This window comes from Protopterus annectens, chromosome 2.part0 (assembly GCF_019279795.1).
Source record: "Protopterus annectens isolate FY-2018-M chromosome 2.part0, PAN1.0, whole genome shotgun sequence".
NCBI classification, from domain to species: domain Eukaryota; kingdom Metazoa; phylum Chordata; order Ceratodontiformes; family Protopteridae; genus Protopterus; species Protopterus annectens.
In genome coordinates this window covers 123,397,208-123,419,661 of record NC_056728.1, presented here as the reverse complement: position 1 = coordinate 123,419,661, position 22,454 = coordinate 123,397,208, and the positions used below count along the sequence as shown (strand labels likewise).

At 38.7% G+C, this 22,454-nt stretch overlaps 1 protein-coding gene across 1 annotated transcript in view; it reads right to left on the bottom strand.

Annotated features, from left to right (window-relative positions):
* The window catches only part of LOC122792709 (cubilin-like), a 3,134,001-nt gene that overhangs the window by 1,133,993 nt on the left and 1,977,554 nt on the right, over positions 1 to 22,454 (bottom strand). The window contains exon 39 of the mRNA XM_044060295.1: positions 587 to 782. Coding sequence (XP_043916230.1) covers positions 587 to 782 — 196 coding nt within the window. The remainder of the gene's footprint in view (positions 1 to 586; positions 783 to 22,454) is intronic.

Sequence of the window (22,454 nt, the reverse complement as noted above, 5' to 3'; positions counted from 1 at the left end):
GTAGCACACATAGCTCTGTAAAACTAAACCAATACAACCACATGCATGCTTGTATTCAGTCTATGTCTGGAAATAAAGTGGCCTCTTCTTGTCTCTGATAGAGTGTCTTCAAAGTATATAACATAAGTCACCTAACTTCCCAGTGGTCTGCAGTTCAGAAGAACATAGCCATTGTCTAACATACAATAATAACTTATCTCAGAGACTGAAAACCTCAGAGTGAGGTGACAAAACTTCTGTATTTTAGTTCACAAATTACATGCTCTGGTTTCATGACACAAGATATCAAATTTTGGAAAATTTCAGTGCTTCACTATTTATGAAAAACAGAACTGTTCATGTACTAAAATAACATCTTCATAGAGCAAAGAAAATACTGGACATGTTACTTGGTATAAGCCTAATTGAAAGTCCAAACTTCACAGCAATAGTAAAGGTGAGATAAATTGCATAATATCAAAGAAATGAAAAAGAGGCACAGTTCCATATGTTTTTTAATACTTTGGATTCAGACATCTTAAACAGTTCATTTGTGTATAAATATTCACTTGGGGAAAATTGTTAAGTACAGTGCTCAAATACAAACCTGGGGCTACAGTTGGAAGAGGATCTGTAGAAGTGTCCACTGCATACCAGTCCAAAATGAAGCCCTTTCCATTCACAATAGAGTCTGATATGAACTGAATTGTCATAGTGCTGCCTGCAGAGGAGATAGGAGGAGGTGGTACAATGCCACAATACGTTCCAATGAGGCGGGCATGAATATCTGGACCATCGTAGAACTGCAAATAAAAAAAAATCAGTTTAGCATATCTGATGTCCTGTTAAACAAGTTTATAACTTTGATAAACATGATAAACTCATTGATCATGACAGTAAAAAACATCCAGAAATTTATAAATTGTATACAAGCTAGAAATGTGCTACTTCTGATCTTACTCTGAAGAGTGCAAGCATGGAATATAACAACGTGAACTTCACACAAGATGTTGCTGTTTCAGAATACAAATGCTGTACAATTTACAATCAGCTTTGTTTGGTTTCACTGCTTCTTTTTTGCAACCTTCTCTTCTCATTTAGTGTTAATATTATTAGCTGTGAAACTGGTCTATGAAAATACATTCTTTTAGTATGGCTACTGCGGGTACATGCATGCCACATAACACTGCCAGTGATGATTTTGTCATATTTATACCAAGAACGTTTCGAGTCCAGAAAAACAGCTGTGTAGTACAAAATATCAGATCCTTTGTGTTGTGGTCCAAATGGTTAACTGTTCTGGTTGAATTCACTTGCACTTTAGCAAAGGAGAGCATATGTGCCTGTCTAATAATTCAGGGTGGTTTCTACTTCAGGATTTAAATGCACCTGCTAGGAAGCCACACATCAGCTTGCATACATATGCAACACAGTTTGTACCTGCCACACCCGTCACAATTAAGTCAACTTACACACAAAATATATGAGCGTCCTTCAAATGCCAACTATTGTACTGGATTATAAGTATACAACAGCCCTAATCTACCCCAGAAGATAGTTTATAACTTAAAATTTAGTTCATTACTCCTGAGTTTGAAATATTCCGAGTTTTGTACGCATTCATTCCTTGTTCTCTCAGTACTGAAAAGTCAAAGTATCAAAATTTATTTCCATGATTCCCCAAGTACTGAAGCCTCTATTTTTATGACTCTGAGTCACTGATCCTTCACTACCATACTATATATATATATATATATATATATATATATATATATATATATGTGTGTGTGTGTGTGTGTGTGTGTGTGTGTGTGTGTGTGTGTGTATATATATATATATATATATATATATATATATATATATATATCTACATAGATACATACAGTAAAATGACGTACTGAATTATGCAAGTATAGACTTGTAGTACTGTTATGTGCCTGTATTTACTCTTCCATATTCATATCATATCCATAATATTGCTCATCTTATTCAATGAGCTTTGATAAACAGAACAATTAAATGTGTGATCCCCTTTGCAGTGGTAATCTGGGCCCATGTGCATATGTTGTAACAAATGTACCAGAAATCATACATGAAAAAATGAAGCCATACAGCACATGCCAGAATGAGAAAAAGAATCTGTCTTTAGCTGGGGCTTATCCTGTTACTCAGGTTTTTCATAAGACAGATGAACATCACAGGGATTTATTTTCCCTAAGAGCAATGTCTAGATAATATATATATATATATATATATATATATATATATATATATATATATATATATATATATATATTATACATTGGATATACATTATTTATATTTCATTATTCTGTTTATCAAAGTTTAGTGAATAGCAGGCAACTGAGTAATGTCAGGAGAATCCTACTAGGACAGCTGAACTTTATTTGGGGTTAATCACGGTCTCTTTAATTGATGGCAGGTGTGTACCCAAGAAGACTGAATGTTGTAATTAAATCAAAAGGTGCTTCAACAAAGTATTAGTTTAAGGGTGTGCACACTTATGCAACCAGCTTATTGCATGTTTTTTATTTTTTATATTTTTCTCTAACAGATTTGTTTGTTTTTCAATTGAATTGTACAGGTTATAGGTCATATTAAAGGTGGAAAAGTTTTGAAATTATTTATTTTGGTCTCATTTTTTTATATCACAAAAACCTGGCATTTTAACAGGGGAGTGTAAATTTTTTATATCCACTGTATACACACACACACACACACACACACACACACACATACACAAACATACAGACACATGTAGACAGATCAATCTATCTATGTATATCTATCCATCTATACAGATATGCACTTAGTAGCACTTTCAACTTTTACAGGCACAAAAACAGTCCCTGGTCAATATTCCAGTTTGCAGGTAAGGTTTATGCACAAGAGGCAATGAAATCATTTTGCAATAAATTATGGGAATAACAGAAAAACAAAATTGGTATTCAGTGGTACCAGTCACAAGAATTCAGTCTTTTCATTTTAGCACCCAAACAAGGTATTTGTAATTTCACCAGTCTATCTATGAAACACAGAACACCAGCTTTTATACCTTCAATGTTTAAGGGATGCTTTCAAAACTTTACTTTTCTGGGGCACCCTCCAAGCAGTGCTTGTGTCACCATCTTTACTTCTCTCCATAATCCTTTCTTCACATAAAGGTTAGGAATCTACTTCCTCAGAGGCTTTGAAACTAATTTAGCTCTAGAGGCAGGTATTGCTTCTAAGATATGTTGAGATTTGCCTGCCTGCCTGCTTCCGACTGCCTGTTACACCTTATTCGTTACACAGCAGTATGTTTCCCTGTCTCAAAAGCAGAATGTTTACATGGCTCAGACCCTGGCTGAGCAGTAGCCAGTAAATCACATAGTCCCCCCCATGCAGAACTACTGGTTCCATTATCACTGGATGACACAGCCCATTCACATTTTAGTAAATGTGGCCAGGATGATGGTATAACTTCAGATTATACTGCAGGAGGATCAACGCATAATTAGACAGTTTAAGGCAGCAGTATTTCTGCCTGTATAACCCATGTAGATGGGCATGGTTAGCTATTAACATACACTACTTATCTATGAGACAGTACCTTAGGAGTGGAAGGACCCATTTTCTGGCAAGGCATTTTCTTTCTACAGTGGAATATTGTTTCTCTGTATCTTTACCTCAAAACAGAGCTGAAGAAAAAGAACACTGAAATCCACGGATGCCAAACCACGCTCACTATCCACGCATACAACTCCAGTCTCCTGGGATAGTGTGACAATAGTAGGACGACTCTCCAATCAATAAAAGTATCCAAACAATAATATGGAAAAAAATCTTCATTTGTTAAGCCATACGTTTGGATAAAAAAAAATCATCATTTATTGAACAATAGGTTAAGCGCTTTCACTCACACAACCGTGAGCTTCATCAGAACATTTTTCAAACTTCATAAAAACAGTTTAAATACTCCATTTGGCGCCAAATAAATTTAAATTTAAAGTGACACAACACATAAGAGAAACTATACTGAAAAAATCACATTTGATAAATGTCACCTAAACAGAATGAATATTAGCAACCAAACGTTCTCCTCACAATATTTAAAACATCTAAAAGTGCATATAACTACGTAACTATGTGAATAACATTGTAACAATAAAACAATCGTTACTGTATACTAATACATGTAAACTAATATTGTCAAAATAATAACCATACCAGTATATTTTACAGTAATTAAATGATGACTGATTAAATCAGAATATCTATTAAAAAATAACTATGAATGATACTTTATAAAATACCACCTACCTACTACCAAACAATAATATTGTGTATTGAAAAAATAAAAAGTAAAAACAATGATATGTAAACACTATATATGAATGAAACTATATCAGACTAACCCATTCCTTTCTACAACGATTGTATTGTTGAAACTACCTAATAATTAATAAAGGTTTGATGGTTATGTGGTCATTCAGCCCCGGAGGTGTCGAGGCATCAGTAAATAACTGCCACCATACTTCCTTATAGGCCAAAATAGCTTTGATGTTACCTCCTCTAGGGTCCAATGTAACATTTTCCAAAATTGCAAACTTGAAAGTGTGTTCAGCCCCATATTTCTCAACATGCCTATATAAGGCATTATTAACATCGTTCCTCCTGATACTATATAGGTGTGCATAAATATGTTTTTTTTAAATTCCTTTCGGTCTTCCCTATATAGTATCCAGGGCATGCCCCACATTTTGCCAAATAAATAACATATTTCGAATTACAATTACCTTGTTTGAATCTCAATCTAGTTCTATTGACATTAACCAATACAATTCCTTCATCCTCATTTATAGGCTGACATTGACTACAGGCACCACATTTGGTAGTATGCTTCTTAATGTTATCAAAATCTTTGCATCCTATTCCTCTTTACAAATATGTCTTGATGTTTCTACCCATCTTATATACAAAGGTGGGTATAGGGACCAATAAATCCACCATATCTTGGCCCACCATCAAAACATTCCAATTGTTTGTTAAGATGTCTTTAACTTTGTTACTGTGTGGGCCATATTCTAATACACAGGCTCTATTATATCCCCCTTTTGTTTCTTTGTGAATGGATTCTACCCTGTTTTTCATAATGGTATTTTCTCCTTTACTATTTGCTCCTAATAATGAGGTGTATTTATTCCCCCTTTCCATAATAACGTATTTCCTCACGTCCTTCATCATATTCCTGTTGTACCCACTTTCTTTGAATAATTCAGTGATAAAATCAAATTCTTTTATCATTTCTTTATGTTCCGAAGTCATCCTTATGGCTCGAATGCACTGTCCTTTGAATATATTATACTTTCATTTTTTAGGATGATTACTGGTATACTCCAGATAATCATTTGTAAATGTACTTTTTCTATGTATTCTGGACTTAAAGCATTTTTCACCATTGGAAATAAATGTATCTAAATAAGCTACTCCTTCACGACTACTAGTAGAAGTAAACTTAAGAAATTCACTACTATTATGCAGAGTTTACCAGTAGTGTTTGACTAGGCCCAAAATTCACAGAAACCAAACCTTACCCAATTTTGCCATCTGTCTGTCCACTTGAGGCATTGGACATGAATCAAATTTAAATATGCCGTTTCATTTTGTATTATTTTATAAAAATAAAGGTTATTCAAATAAAGAACGACTATAACAATACATTTACCAATGCATGTAACAGAGCCACGACAGCTATTCACAATTCAAGACTGTTGCCTAAAATATCTTAAAACTATTACAGCTGTTAAACCATCAAAGTAATCCAGAGGAGCCACGTTAGTTAATCAGAAACCATGTAAGTAAAGCTATTGCTGTGGCAAACTTTTATGCCATTTCATTTTCTGAAATTGTTAAGGAAGCAATAATGCCCAACAGTGTGGGCACTATCTGGAAAATAAGAGAATGCTCAAGGGTGTTTCAAGGCCTAACACCACCAGCAGAGTGTCTTACCATCCTTGAAAAGTACAGTTCTGTAAGCTGCACTTACCTATAACAGTAGATTCTCATATTCTTTACTGCTGCAGTATTATATGTTACATCCCGCCAAGCATACAACAACTGGCCAGATTCCAGAAGCTTTCATCCCTTCCCACACTGTCACTCTAGCTGCTTAAAGGCTAAGCCCATTTTGGAGGAAGTTATAGAGTGACTAAAAATCTTAAAGACTTTCTTGTTCCTCAAAAAAGTTGGGAACTCATCCTGGACAAACTATATATCTATATGTATGGGTGTTGGACACTGAATTGAACGTATAGTGTCCTGACACACAGTAGGTTGATGCCAAATAATCGACACAGACAGAGGAGTGACAGGTGTGCAAGATCAACAATCCCCAGATAGGGAAATATTTATTTTACCCAGGGATTGTGCAATCTTGGAGTTAGGATATATAACTAGTGGGGGTGTGTGAGGGGGGCCTGCCCCCCTGCAAAAACACTTGCCATTGATTGACTCCTCTTTGGGGTAATCCCTGGACCATGTGCAGAATATGTCATTCTGAGTGCATTCAACATTTGAACTTCGATCTGTAGGGTGTCAAGACACTGTATGTTTGATATAGTGTCCTACACACACAAACACACACACACACACACACACACACACACACACACACACACACACACACACAATCACACACACTATATATATATATATATATATATATATATATATATATATAGACACACACACACACACACACACACACACACACACACACACACAAACACACACATTTCAACATCTATCACAAACCAACAAAATATATTTCGCAAGAACTATATACAAGAAGGGGAAAAGTGGGTGGGTGTAGCTACTGAAGCAGTGAAGAATTAAAAAAAACTACTGGTATTGATAAGCGCAACTTACATAACTGCACTACGTTCATCATTCTTACTGCTGCAGTAGCCTCTGAGCAGACTACCATAGCTTATCTAGCCTGGAAGGAAGAAGGATACGGGTCAATGAACCAATGGAAAATGGTCTAAGGAAAGCCTTCTCTGAACCTGGAAAAAAAATCCACTTTTTAGTGTTGTGTAAATGTATGGATGGAAGACTTAAGTTACTGCCTCTAGAATGCTTCTACAGTCCTCCTTTTCTAGCATGCTATAGTGATAAGGCCCAATTTATATATATATATATATATATATATATATATATATATATATATATATATATATATATATATATAGCAGAGGACAATCGTATGGAAATAGTCTGTTTAAACATGAGTTGATCTGCTTTAGTCCCAGAATAAGAAATAAAGAGCTGGTTAGCTTTCCTAAAGGATATAGTTCTTTCAAGATAGTCTCAGAGTTGCTAAGACACATCCAGAGTGTGGACTATCTTTTCTCCCTGGTTCCTAGGTTCTAATAGTAAACAGGGAGACTGATGGCTTGATTCAGTATGAACTCTGAAATAACCTTAGGCAAGAAACAATGTTTGTATGCAGAGTGATCCTGTCTCTGTGGAATATCAGATAGGTTTCTCCCACCATAAGCACCTGCAACTCAGATACTCTTCTATTAGATACTGGACCAATCAAAAGAGCAGCTTTCCAGTTAATGAACCTTAAATCAGCCTGATTGGCAGGTTCAAAAGGTGACATAGTTAGCTTTTCTAGCACAAAATTGATATCCCAAGGAGGAGGAACTTGTCTTCGAAGAGGTCTCAGGTGTAAAACTCATTTTAAAAACTATTTGACAATAAACAGAGAAGAAATAGGGGGATCCATGTGCAGACAAACTGAAAGGACTGCAAGATGTACCTTTATAGAAGTATAAGAGAGACCAAAATTAGTAGCTTCACAAATATTTAAGCAAATTGGTAGAAAATCCCTGATGGGTCACTGGTCATTGGCTAGGCGCCAACTAGCAAATATATTCCACTTGGCAACATGTGATTTCCTAGTAACCGGCTTTCTTGCCATCTTCAGTACCTATGACACACCTTGTGAAAGGTATCAAAACTGAATCATCTGGGCAGCGGGGTGAAGTTGCTTAATGTCATGGTGTATCAAACACCCTTTTTCCTGTGTGAGTAGATAAAAGTCTGTGAGGAACCTTGTGGTAATTGCACCTGGCAAATTACATAACAAGGAAGAACCAATTCTGCCTGGGCCAGAAGGGAGTCAACACAATGGTTTGTGGAGAGTCTTTCTGAATCTTCAGAACTTCCCTAGAAATTATTGAAAAGGGTAGAAAAGCATATAGGAACATCCTCAACCAGGACAATGAAAGAGCATCTATTTTCCAGCCCTGTCTGAAGTGAGTCCTGAACATATTTGTTTAATTATCTATTACACAAGGAGGTGAACACATCTACTTGAGGTGTTTCCACATCTGGATCAACTCCTGGAAGAACTCTTTGTTGAGTTTTCACTTTTGAGGTCTGCCGAAGATCTGCTTAGCTTGTCTGCCACTATACTTTTTCCACTAAATTTTTCTCATGTGAGCAAAAAATAATTGACTTCAATTATTGGCTTAGTTTTTGGTGTAATTCAAAGGGGGTTTCAATATTTGTTAGCATGGGAGGATATGATCAACAGACCATAATGCTTTGCAGGGAATGGCCTACATCTGCTCTATGGTTTTGATTATTGGCAAAGACAATGTCTACCCCCATAGTGCCTTTTTTAGGCAATACCAGCCTGATAAACCTACTGACATAATGAAACAAGCAAAGGAAAACATGAAGGTGTTACTAATCATTGCTAGGAGCCTAAACAAAATACTCCACTCCCTACAAGTCCTTCTCACCCTGGAGGATACTGATGTCTGTGTAGATACCAAGACATGGTTTAAAATAGCGGAGAGCACTCAGGCTGTGCAGAACTCTAACATCTTCCACATGTTTAGAACAGCTACGGCGCAGGAAGGAAATAAAGGTAGAGATATCTTAATCTACATCCAGAAGACTTGCATAAAGGCTAGTAAATGATGCACTTGAGCTTCTTCATATCCAAATAATCATCAGAAAGGTCCCGTACCATATATTAGCCAACTATATAACTCCCTTTATGAGACAAGAAATACACAACACCTATCTACAGGAACAAGAATCACTCAGTGTTAAACTCAATGCCATTTTCCCAGGTGGTCTAAACTATCCAACTATAGAATGGGAAATTTACACCTCCACTAGTGCTCAAGCTCAAAGATTCCTGGATTTTGTCAATAGAAATGTCCTGGAGCAATAAGTCAGAGTACCCACTAGGGAGAATAACATATTGGATCTTATCCTTATTAATAAGGGAGCATCTCGCAGCATCCCTTGCGTCTCTTCATCACTTGTCAAGTCTGACCACAAAGCAGTCTGCTATGGAATAAAACTGAAACAAGAGATCTCTTCCACCCAAGGTACCTTTAGAAATTTCTTTAAGACAAACTACCTACTCCTAAGTGATACACTGGCAAGCTTCAAATCCCCACCAAATCCAGTTAACTCCACTGAATACACAGAAACATAAACTACCACACTATACCAATATGTAAACAACTATACAGATGCAACTGTACCCCATAGGAATAAGTGCAGGGCAAACCCGAGAAACAAACCCACAAGGTGGAACCATAATATCATCAAGCTTTATAATAAAAGGAAAAGAGTTTTGACCAAAAGTAAGAAGAGTAATTCCCAGAATGTTAGAGCCCTTGTCACTAAAATAAAAAAAAAACTCAAGGAGCTTAATAAAATCCACCAAAGCCACGTTTAAGGCTAAAATAGCTACCCAAGCAAAAGGCAATCACAAGACATTTTTAATTATGTTCATAATCTCAAAAGCACAGCAGTGCATTGTGCTAATTGTTAGTGATGTTACCTACAATGAGGCTGAAAATACATTGACTCTACCTGAAAATAAATTTATCTCTAACTTTATCCCTCTCTCCCCTCCATCTGCCCCTCAAGATATATCTGAAACTGGCTCACCTCCAGCTATCATACAACACACAAAGCCAGTCATGTAAGTGCTATAAAGACTGAAAAATACTCTGCATCGATGAGTCCAGACAATGCCCCTGGATGCATCTTAAATAGCACGAAGTATGATTTAGCCCAGCCACTAGCAACACTGTTCAATCTCAGCATCCATACAGGTTTTGTGCCAAGTGAAATGAGGCAAACTACAATCATTCCTGTGCATAAGGGAAGACCTTCCACAGACCTGGGCAATTACAGACCTATATGTCTGACCAGCCTCATATGCAGACCATGAAAAGACTGACCATGGAACTAATCAGTAAGTCCAAACACTGGACCCATCTCAGTTTGGTTTGGCTTAGTTTCAAAAGAGTTAGTCTTGGGCTATGGCATCCTCAAGTGAAATAACCCTGCCTCTGTCAACATCAGAATCCTCATAACAAAAAAAACTCTTCCTTAGGAGAGGAATAACAAATAGGATGAGGCACTTGGCGTCCATAATTAATTAAAAGTCTGCAACAAACTATCTAAGGTAATGCTGTCCTTTCTGGCCACAGAAACGATCTCCTTGTGGTCACAATGATTAACCATCTGTTTCTTTTTTCTAGGGACACGTTTTAAAGACGAGTGAGAAGGAGAAGGGATATCATCCATAGGAAGAGGTCTCTTTCCCCAGCCACCCCATGAAGACCTTCCATAGGTTTCTCCAGCACCTAAAATGTATGGTTCTCCCTTGCCCACTTCAGACACTAAAACAGCCAAAAAGGGCATGTATAAACCCTGGTCCATTGTGTCTGGCAAGGATACACCAGTGGGATTTGAGGAAAACAGTAAATGGCCTGAGAAACCAGCCACTTCCGAATTGCCTACCATCAGCTGAGGTACTGTATGACTCCCACGCTAAGTGAAATGGCTTATATTTTAACCGTTTTTTTTTCTTGTCACTTTGTTGGAGGAAGGAACAGCAGGACCAGCGTAAGTATCCATGCCATATCCATGAAAGAAGCCTAATTGCTAGTAAGCTGCAGTAGAAGGGGCTAGTTGGAAGGTAAGTTGTCACTTAGTTCACCTAAGCAGCACACAAACCCTCTTAAAGGTTTAATTCCCCCACATAATACTACACAAGCAGCACACAATCTACTCTTGTTAAAAATATAGTCACTTTCCCCAAAAATAATTGTTTAAAAAATAAACCAGTTGCTTGTCATGAAGAGTACCTAAGCATTATATACACACAGTTTCTGTTCAAAAAATACATTTCCTGACAAACAAAATACATACTCTCCATTAAAAACTGAAGAAAATAAGTCCCTATAGATTAGATACCTTGATAACTAGAAAGTAAATTCCTAGACAGTAAATAAGGAATTAGAGAAGCATCTGGCTGGCGTTGCCAAAAAATGATATTCTTAAAGAGATATACTGCAATTGTGACACAAATTAAGTAAAAAATAAAGAATACATTTATATTAATAAAAAATCGTGTGGACGGGTTCCTCAAAGGAGTCTTATCTGCCTGACAAGAAGCTTTAGGCTGATTGCCGAACCTGAAATGCCTCAGAGATGCATCTGCAAGAATGTACTGAATATGTTTTACACTCTGGCTGCTTATTTATCTCCCTCCTGAAAGGATTCAGCCTATAAGCTGCCAGAGTGACAGTGTGGGAGGGGATGAAAGTTTTTGGAAGCTGGCTGGTTGCAGTATCCTTAGCAGGATACAATCCACAGCCTACTGCAGCAGTAAGAAAAATGAACATGGATGGTCCACTATTTCCCTCTTAACATCCATCCTGGAGGGAATATTTGCACTTAGATAATGAGGTATTTGTTAGATCGTTTTGTATTCATTGGTTTTTATTAGTGTATACTTTTTTATATCTGTGATGTAAAACAATTCCTCTACTTTATGTTTCACACTTGCTGTAGCATATGTAATTATTGTTGGAGGATGTATTTTACATCCAGAATATATTACTTGAGTATTTAATGTACACACACACACACACACACACACACACACACACACACACACACACACACACACACACACACACACACACACACACACACACACACACACACACACACACACACACACACACACACACACACACACACACACACACACACACACACACACACACACATGTGTCCAGCAACTACAGCTACTTTTCTTGACTGGGTACACTTCAGATGTCTCATTCTGCTCAAATTAATGAAAACAATAATCATATAACCCTCCTCCCATTCTTCTCAATTGCCCCCAATTTTGTTAAGTCCCTCAAAAATGCTTAATTTGTTGGTAAATTACCAACGATTGTGTTCAGCCATTGAAGGTAAATATTATAATGTCATGTTTCTTATTGCTGAGAAGATGCAGTTGTTATTTTTAAAGACTAACCCGATTTCATGTCTTTCTATAGCATTGGCTTTAACCAGAATCCCAGAGCAAAGAAGTTGAAAGTTATGTACTCCATTTCTCACTCATGTTCTCTGTCCTCTCTGTTACTTGCTCTGTTTTTCTTTCTTTTAATCTCTCTCATACCCGTATCTCTTACAAACACACATATGCATGCATGCACACCACCCCCACACATTATTTTTTTTCTTTTGTTCAACTTTTTTTGTGTGCTCCCTAAACAGCAAAGTTATATTTAGCAAGTGTAACTGGGCAATATTTGTACATTAACTCCCTGCTGGAGAACATTCTGAGATATCAATTTTCAGCTTTTTCTGATTTCCCCATGTGCAGCAATTACATATGTCTTATCTGTGCTCAGTTACATCTAAGGTGCTTTCAGTTCTGCATTCCACTCCCCTACCATTTGCTGAAATTCTTGTTTACAGTGTATGTAATGCCACACTTACTGCATACAGCAACTTTGTTAATCCAACCCCTCCAACCTGTTTGCTAATGTAGTCCATCATCAGTATGAACAGCAGTGGGATCAGAGATGAACCCTCATGCACTTCTACTACCACTAGGAACATCTCTGTAAGCACGAACACTGTTTGTACTTGTATCACTGGGTCCTTGTCTATAGCCTACACTAATTTTACCACTGTTTCTGGGACTTAACACCATCGCAGGCATGCCAAATCAGCTTTCTTTGGACCCTGTCATATGCTTTCAACAAGTCTACGAATGCCCAGTTGGACTATTTCATTATTTCTAGCTTCTTCTCGACTATCTGTCATACTGCAAACATCAGGTCAGTTGTGCTGCATTCTGATCTGAATTCAAAGTACACCTCTCCCCGCTTACTTTTTACTACTCTGCAAATTTGTGTATCAATCACTCTCTCCAAGCAGTGTGACAGGAGTTTGATACCTCTATACTACCCAGGTAGTCCTCATATCCTCTTCAGTCTATCCTGATATGTGCATTCAGGTCCCCCCATTATCAACACTACCTCATGCTGTCCTGCTTTTCTAGTAGGTGCTGTGAATGATACCTGAATGTACTATTTTCTTTGCTATCACAACCCTGCTGGGGCATCAGATGAGATTATGAATACTGTCCTATACTTACAATGGAGCCTGACTGCCACGAGTCTGTCACTAATTCTGATAACATCTCTCACTGTCTTCTGAAGCATCTCCCTCACTACAATTCCCACAACATTTCTAGTCTGTCCTTTCCCTTAGCAGTAAACTCTGGATCCCAAGTCAAGTAGTTTTGCTGCACTGCCCTTCCATCTCATCTCCTGGACACAGAATATATCCAGCCTCCTTGTTAACATCATGCCTTCCACTTCAGTACTGCGTCCTTTCACTGAACCTATGTTGACTGGTTTTACAACTAGTATTCGCTCAAAAGAGCTATTCCAGGGAAACCAAGCTGAGTAATTGGATGACGACCAGGCAGTAGCTTATTGACCCAGGGCTGCTGGGCTTTATGTGGGACAAAACTGGCCAATAAGGGCACAAAGGCCCCTGCTACGTTTAGCATGAGTCCCTGGTGTAGGCCATAGTAGGCCAGGTCTTCAATCCACTTATTACTAGCAAATACCTATGCTCATTTTTGGCAACATTAGTCAATGTGATCAGATTACCTAATGCCAATTTTTACACTGTTGAGTGGCTAGGCCAGATATGACTAGACTGGCCTAGTATGTAAACATCCACCATATATCAACTACCATGTATGGCCTTGGTTGGCATTTGCCAGTAAACTCATGGCTATACCAGTGGACACCAAGTAGGTCACCACTGCCTCAGCAGACATGTCTGCTCCAGGTCCCTATATGCCATCTAACTGCATGGTTCATGCAGCCCACACAGCACACTCACCATCTCTGACATAGTGTGAGTAACAGCTGTCTGTGCTTGTATCACTGGCCTGCATATCTGCTGAGTCATGCCAAATGTGGCATTCAGGTCAGGAAAAGATCTGGAGTCATGGTGGTGATGGCAACCTACATTCCTCTCCTGATGGTGGGTGTGCTCAACACAGAGATAAGGTGGATCTGAAATGTTGTCTGTGGTGGTGGTGATCCTGTATGGCCTGTGTGAGATTAACATGGACAAGACATCCAGAATTAAACACCCATCCAACATCACCTCATATGTGGGTGATGTGTGCATGCCTACAATGTTAGTGCTTCTGACATACCTATCTGTAGCCCCCCCCAACTTGTGTCACACATACTGGTACATGTCAATAATATGAATAGCATATGTGCACATACATACTTTGTGGTGCAGTTTGACACAGCTGCAGCTCAGATGTACCTGGTGAACATATATGCCCATGCATTCTGTTGAGAAATCCCTTCATATATGTTGGTTTCTATGCAACTGTAAGCTACTATGCTACGACTAACCTGGGCACCCCCTCACAGACACACACTTAATTATCACCAGCTCAACTCCAATCTCGAAACCACCACCACCAGGTTTGAGGGTTATCTCTCCTGTTCCGGGTAGGGTTACCAGCAACTCTTCCACCCAAGTGAGCTGCTTCTCTGTTGCTGGCCACCTCGTATTGTGGGACTATTGCTGGCAATATTCTTTCTCTTGTCTCTTATGGCTGCTCACAGCAATGATGTCCTGCTCCATCCCCTATCACACTTTTTCACAGAAAGTTGTGTATGTTTTAGGCTTATCAAGGTTATGCATGTCATATGTGCACAGGGTCTGCAGTGGCATCTTTGTCTCCTGTGTGGTAAACTTTTTCCAGTAATTGCCATTTTTTGGTCCTATGATAAGACATCTACACCGAGCCATCAGCACCTTTCTCTCTTGTGTAGTAAACTTTTCCACCCACTGCCATTTTCTTAATCCTGTGGCAAAACATTTACACTTGTGGGTTACAGTGTGTGTATATAACTGTCCTTGACAGACTCCCATGTCTCAGCACTGTCCCCCTGCCTCCATTTGGTGACCACATACCTGTCTGCTATAATGTGCTTTGACCATTCCCATCTTGTGCCACACTGACAGCAGCAATTAGCATGTTGTCACTGCCCACCTTCTTGCAGCACTATGTTGATTGGAAGTGGTGTAACTTATGTACAGGAAGCTTTATTTCTCTTGTAGTTTCTCTTGCAGCTGTTGCACATATAATACAATGTGCCCCTCTTCACAGCCAGACAGAAAACTGCCACACCCTTGTGTCATTTTTTCTGTCAGGTTAATCCTTCCACAAAGTTGAACAGTAAGATGCCATGCCCTTGTGATCTGTTCCCTGTCAGAATAAGACCCCACTTCCCACAGAAACGTGTCATACCCTTGTGATGTGTTGTTCCCTGTGAGGCAAAACCTCCAAAGGTGGACAGTAACATGTAAGACTCTTGTGCTTTGTTCTTTTTTGGGGTCAGACCCCATCCACAATTAGACAATGACCTGTCATGTCCTTGGACTATATTACTTCACCCACTCTCCTCTACAGTATCTCCACCTGTTGCTTTCATGCATCCATGTGTGATCATTGCTGCCCTGAGTTACACTATCAGTTATCTTGTCTTCTTTCAGTATACATATTAATTCCTATTCCTGATTTGCTCATCTTAACCCAGCCTCAAGTAATATGGTTACTGCAGTTTTTTATTGAGCTACAATGGGCCTTGTGGCATGATGATTGTGATAATGACTTCACTTAGTTTGATCACCTCTGAATTGCTGACACTGTAAAGCTCATTGTGCTATCTGATTGTGCTAGTGATACCTTCAACAGTGCATCCTTGCTGTCTGGAGATGCATATCTCTTGCTATCCATAGTGCACAGCTTTGTGTATGTGTCTATCAGTTTTCTCCACATTCTAAGTTGTTGAAAGGGCAAAGCTTCTTCAGGTGCTGAATTCAGTAGGGCTCTTGCCTGGGGCAGACAGAAGCCAAAAATTGTTTTGTATCTGTTGCACAGGATTATCAGGAGTGTCTGCTGGACCATTAAGATGGCCCTTTGTATCACAGTTATACTGGCACCAGCTTGCCAGGGCAGTAAGTGATGTCACTGGCATCATTCACTCTAGTGATCCATACAGGCATTTATACAGCAACATGTGGAGGCGCAATCATAACTGTTCCTCCAATGAGCAGCAGAGGTAAGGGAAAAAAGACAGGAAAACTCTACAAACTGCAGCCAATATCCAATCCCTAATCAAAAACTAAAGTAGAAGCAGAAAAAACGGTGAAGTCACCACAGCCAAGGCCAGTTTAAAACTACTTTAATAAAATAACAGAAAAACAAGAAAACAACAGATAAGAGCTTTCAGGCTATCAGCCCTTCATCTGATCTACCACTCTAAGACAAAGACAAGACCTAAAAAAGTAGAGACTGTAACAAGCATTAACAATCTAGCCAATGAGGATCTCACAACAGAAGTACTTAATAGGGCAATTAATGAAGCAATTTGTGTGCTCTCAATGCAGGCTTTAAAGGGACAACCCCATTCAAGCCATGTAGTCTATCAGCTTGTAACTTCACTATCCATCTCATCTTTGCCATTTCTGTGCTATGCACAATGTCACCTCCACGTTTGTCCTTAAGTACCAGTTGTAGAGCCAAGAATTTAAAACCATGTCCTGGGCAATCCATGATGTGCTTAGCAAGAGAATTAGTTGAATATTTCAACCTAATATCACTAAGATGCTTCAATATTCTATCTTTAAACAGCATATTAGTCTTACCTACATAGAAATGAGAGCAGTTGGTGCAAGTAACAAGATACACTAAATTCTGAGTTTTGAAAACAGCTTTCAGTTTAAATCTGTAAACAGAGCCGGTATGGGGGGTGACAGAAAGAGTCAATTCTACAGATGTGAGTATAGGCTTTGCAGGACCAACAAGGGAAACTCCCAAGCTTAACAATCCTGGGAGCAGAATCAGATCTGTCATTAGGAGGTCCGTAGCACAGCTACGTTTGCTGCCAACAATCCCTTTAATATGATCATCCAGTTGTAAGATGGACCAGTTCTTAGTAATAATATCACAGATCTTATGCACATTGGTGGAGTAGGTCAGGGTCATTTGTGTCAAACTATCAGCCCTCCTCATACATGAATAGGTCCCCTGAAATCCCTGTCCAACTTCTCTTGCAAAATACAGAGCCCCATCTGTTGAATGAAGGAGAAATCCCTCATCCATGAGCTCACACACCTCATTGAAACAGTAGCCCTTGGCAACAAAAGCTTTCAACAGATCATCAGCTACATTCTTGAACTTAACTCCAAGTAAGATCGGACTCTTCATAACTGTACGATAAATATGCACTGGGTACATGCTGGAGTGATGTAAAAGTGCATTCCTCCAGCACCCCTTTTTGTACAACTCTGTGTTAATACCACCGTTCCCATCCAAAATCAGACAGACATCCGGAAAGTCAATCATTTCTGTCAAATACATATAAGTAAATTTAAGAAACATGGTGGAAGAATTCAAATAGCAGATAAAGTCATTTAACTCACCAATGGTGCCTCTCCACAAAAGAAAACATCGTCAACAAAACATCTGTAATAGACAATGCGTTGCGAAAAAACATTTTCTCGTAAAACATATTCCTCCTCCCAGCTAGCCATCACCAAATTGGCATAGCTGTTTGCACAAGGGGTTCCCATAGCCACCCCCACTTTCTGCAGGAAAAAATCATTCCCAAACATAAACACATTATTATTGTGCATGAGACCCTGCAAAAAGCAAATCAGCTTTGTACTCTGGTATGACCAGTCACTCTTGCTCCTGAGATAAAATCTAAGCATCTCAACTCCCAAATCATTAGGTATGGATGTAAAGAGACATCCAAAGTTACCATGACACATCCAACAGCATCCCCTCTAGCAGTGACACATTGAGAGAGGGTATGTAAAAAATGTTGTGTCTTTGAGGACACCTGGAGCTACTTCAACAACTGGTTTAATGGATTTCTCCACAAGAATAGAAAAAGTCTCCATGACCCGCCCATGTCCAAATACTATAGGTCACATGGGTGGGTCCACCAAGTGTTTATGTATTTTAGGCAATCCATGTATGATAGGTATGACTGGATTGATGACCAAAACGTAATCATACAAATCATGATCTATGCCACCAGACATAAACAAGTCATACAACAAGGCCTTGACACAAACAATTATCTTCATCACAGGAGCTCGTGTGATTTTTTTCATATGTACACCTATCTTCGAGCATTTGTCTCATAGCTCCACGATATGCCGATATATCAAGAACCACTACTGCAACCCCTTTATCCACAGGTCGAAAATACACATCTGGGTGTGATTTCAATTCAGCCAGAGCAGTTACCTCATCACATGTCAAACTGACAATACCATATGAATGCTCATTCAAAAAAGCTTACGTAATCATGCTCACATACATTCATAAAAGTCTCAAGATGTGGGTGTAACAGAGGAACATATGTGCTGGGTTTCTTAAACATGCTGAAATTCTGAGTGTTATTGTCTGGGAACATAGTACGTAACATAATATTACTTGTAAACATTTTCAGGTCAAGGTGTAGCAAAGCCTATCTTAAAATCAGGAGATATATTAGTGAGTTCCTGTACAAAAAAGAATATTTCAAAAGTGAAAGATTACAACATAGCATTCCCTCTGCACATTGTTAATGAAATGTGGTGTATAAAAGAAATAATAGTCAACAATTGGAAGGTATTGTTGGGTAACAAAGAACTCATAGCTAAAATAGGTATAAGACCACAATTTACTTATAAGAAGATGTCAAACATAAAATCTTTGGTAGAGTCAGACAATAGGAAAATCAATATGACAGCCAGTGTAGTTAGTACAAAAAAAAAGGCACTTTTGCTTGTAAACTTTTCATTAATCTCTATTTGTGCAGTCTCAACCAAAACCGTCAGCTCATCTTCCAGAGGCTTAAAAAAGTCAATTAGAAGATGGATGTAATTAAAGCTTAATTCAATATTAAGTGCCTGACACCTTCTCAATAACTCAGGATATGTTGTTCCATAGGTAGGCATACACAGGACCCTCAGTCCTCAAGGAACAATTTTATAATGCAGGCATGCCTCCAAGTGCAGGCACTGTCACTGAAGTCTTTTAAGTTTAAATAAGTTCACTTCAAGTTCCTTAAGCTTAGGAGAAAAAATTTCTACCTCCAAAGGAATCTCCTAGGCAGCCTCTGTAACACTGGAGAAGTCCAAGCGAAGTAAGGGATTGACTTCCACTCCAAAAATCCGGTTAGAATGTTTCTGTGAGCCAGAATAAGTAGGATTTGCATCCAACTCTAAAGCAACACTTTCAGCCATGTGCTGCTATTGTGTAACAAAAAACAAGCAACACGAAAACTATGCAAACTGCAGCCAAAGTCCGATCCCGAATCAAAAACCAAAGTAAAAGCAGAAAAAAACAGTACGGTCAGTACAGCCAAGGCCAGTTTAAAATGATTTAAAAAGATAACAAGAAAACAGAACAGATAAGCGCTTTCAGGCTATCAGCCCTTCATCCGATCTACCACTGTAACACAAACACAAGGCCTAAAAAAGAAGAGACTGTAACAAGCATTAACAATCTAGCCAATGAGGATCTCACAACAGAAGCACTTAATAGGGCAATTAATGAAACAATTTATATGCTCTTAATGCAGGCTTTAAAGGGACAACCCCATTTAAGTCAGGTAGTCTATTAGCTTGTAACTTCACTATCCATCTCACCTTTGCCATTTCTTCATGATGTGCTTAGCAAGAGCATTAGTTAAATTTGTCAACCTAATATCACTAAGATGCTTCAATATTCTATCTTTAAACAGCATATTAGTCTTGCCTACATAAAAATGAGAGCACTTGGTGCAAGTAGCAAGATACACTAAATTCCGCGTTTTCCAATCAGCTCTCAATTTAAATCTGTAACAGAACCAGTCTTGGGGTGACAGAAGGAGTCAATTCTTGAGATGTGGATAGAGGCTTTGCAGGACCAACAAGGGAAGTCCCAAGCTTATTAAGCCTGGGAGAAGAATCAATTTAAATTTAGAGTAATACAAAGGATTTTTTAGCATAAGAGGTGGTGATGTTCTAAATGTCACTGAACTAGCTGAATACAGGTAGATTTTAAAACTGCAGGCTGAATTAAATGCTTCAGCTAGTTTAAAACCTGTAATAAAACAAAAGCAAATGAAACTGAAGTGAATGTTCCTGTTGACTGCCTATATCTGTTGTGCTTTTTAAGTTGCTTTTGAATGTAATTTTTATGTGTTGCTGTGTCTTTAAACTTTATGTTTTCTGTAAAACAAGCTGAGCTCTTATGCGACGAGATCATGTGCTGTATTTAAAAACTCTGTATTTGAACTGTGCTTTATATGCATTGAAGAAGGGATTATTCTCGAAAGCTCTGCTATTTGTATTTGGATTAAAATAAGTGAGTTTTTTTATTTTATTTCTGGTGATGAGATAAGGTTTTTTAAGTTGCCTTTAAATGTACTTTTTATATGTTTTTATAGTTACCAGGGGTGAATGCTTCCTGAAGGATGCTATTATGCATTTCATGGCATTTAGTTTTAGTCCATGACTCTGGCACCACTTGTTTGTCTGTCTCAGTCCTTCCTAGAGAACATTTGTGTTGGTAGGCGATTCAATGACGGCTCCTAATTTGCAATGATCTGCAAATTTAGTCAGCTAGAGGCCATTGACATTGACCTTGACTTCAGAGAAGTAAATGTGAAAAAGGAGCAGTCCCAAGACCTATCCCTGATGAACTCCACTTGTGGCCGGTCTATTTGCAGAGGTGGATTTCCAAAGTCTAACTTTCTTGGTCCTGTCTGTGAGGCAACTGGCTATCCACCAGGTGACATAAGGGTTTGTACCTAACCTCTTAAGTTTGTCAACAATGCCCGAGTGGGGGATTTTGTCAAATGCCTTGGCCAGTTCAAGCTATGCAGTTTGAACCATTTTGCCCTCATCCATTGTTTTGGTGATCTTCTCAAAGAAGTACACCAGGTTGAGTAGGCATGACCTGCCCTTGACGAAACCAGACTGGGTTGGGTACAGTGTCTGGAGGTTTCCCATGTCATTACTGATCATGTCCATGATAATTCTTTCCATGATTTTTCATATGAGACTAGTGAGACTTATGGGTCTGTAATTTCCAGAGTCTGTAAATACCTCACCTTTGTGCAGATGGATGACTGTTACTGGTCTCCATTCGTGAGGCATGAAGCCTGTTTGGAGGCTACAGTTAAAGAGCAACTCCAGAGGGCCTGACAGATCATGTTTCATGCTATTTAGAACGCATGCTGGGATATTGTCTGGGCCTACTGATGCAGCGTTCTTGGCACTAGGGAGAGCATTAAGGACCTATTCCCTACTGATAGTAAGTGGAGTTATACGTAATGATATTTCCTGAGGAAAGGTCGGTGGTAAGAGAGGGTAAAGTTGGAGTTGAATTTGTTGTCCAATAGGTTTGCTATATATTCTGGTGCAGTACAGGTGACTCCACTTACAATGAGCTCTGCACATAATTGAGTATTGCCTTTCAGGTTGCAGACATAGCAAGAATGCCTTGTGGTTGTCCTTGGCCTGGGGGCCAAATTTATGTCAAATATGGTTTTGGTAGACTTTATTTGTTCTCTGAGCTGTTTGTTTATTTTGATGAGAGTGCTTTTATCCTGCTGGGTGCTGCACCTCCTAACTTTTGCCATAATTTTCTTCCCTGTGTAATATACAGGCTATTGATGTTGTGATTACATCAGGGTGGCTTGCTTTTTGTGTTAATTGTGTACTTCTTCCTGGTGGGTACAGCTGCCTTTGTGTGGCTACTAACACGCTTGTATAGGGTTTCTGTGAACAGTTTTGCATAGGTAGCAGTGTTCTCAGGGCTTGTGGGGGCATGAAATTTTGCCAGGTTATCACTTAATAGTAGGAAGTTATCCTTAGAGTAGTTCTTTAATGTTCCAGGGGAACCTGGGGTTCCAGACTTTATTTTTATTTCAAAGGAGACCATTTGTGGTCTGACCTTACCAGAGAATACATTACATTACACTAGGGGGTGAGCAGCACTCTCCCGTATTAGGAAGGACCAGATA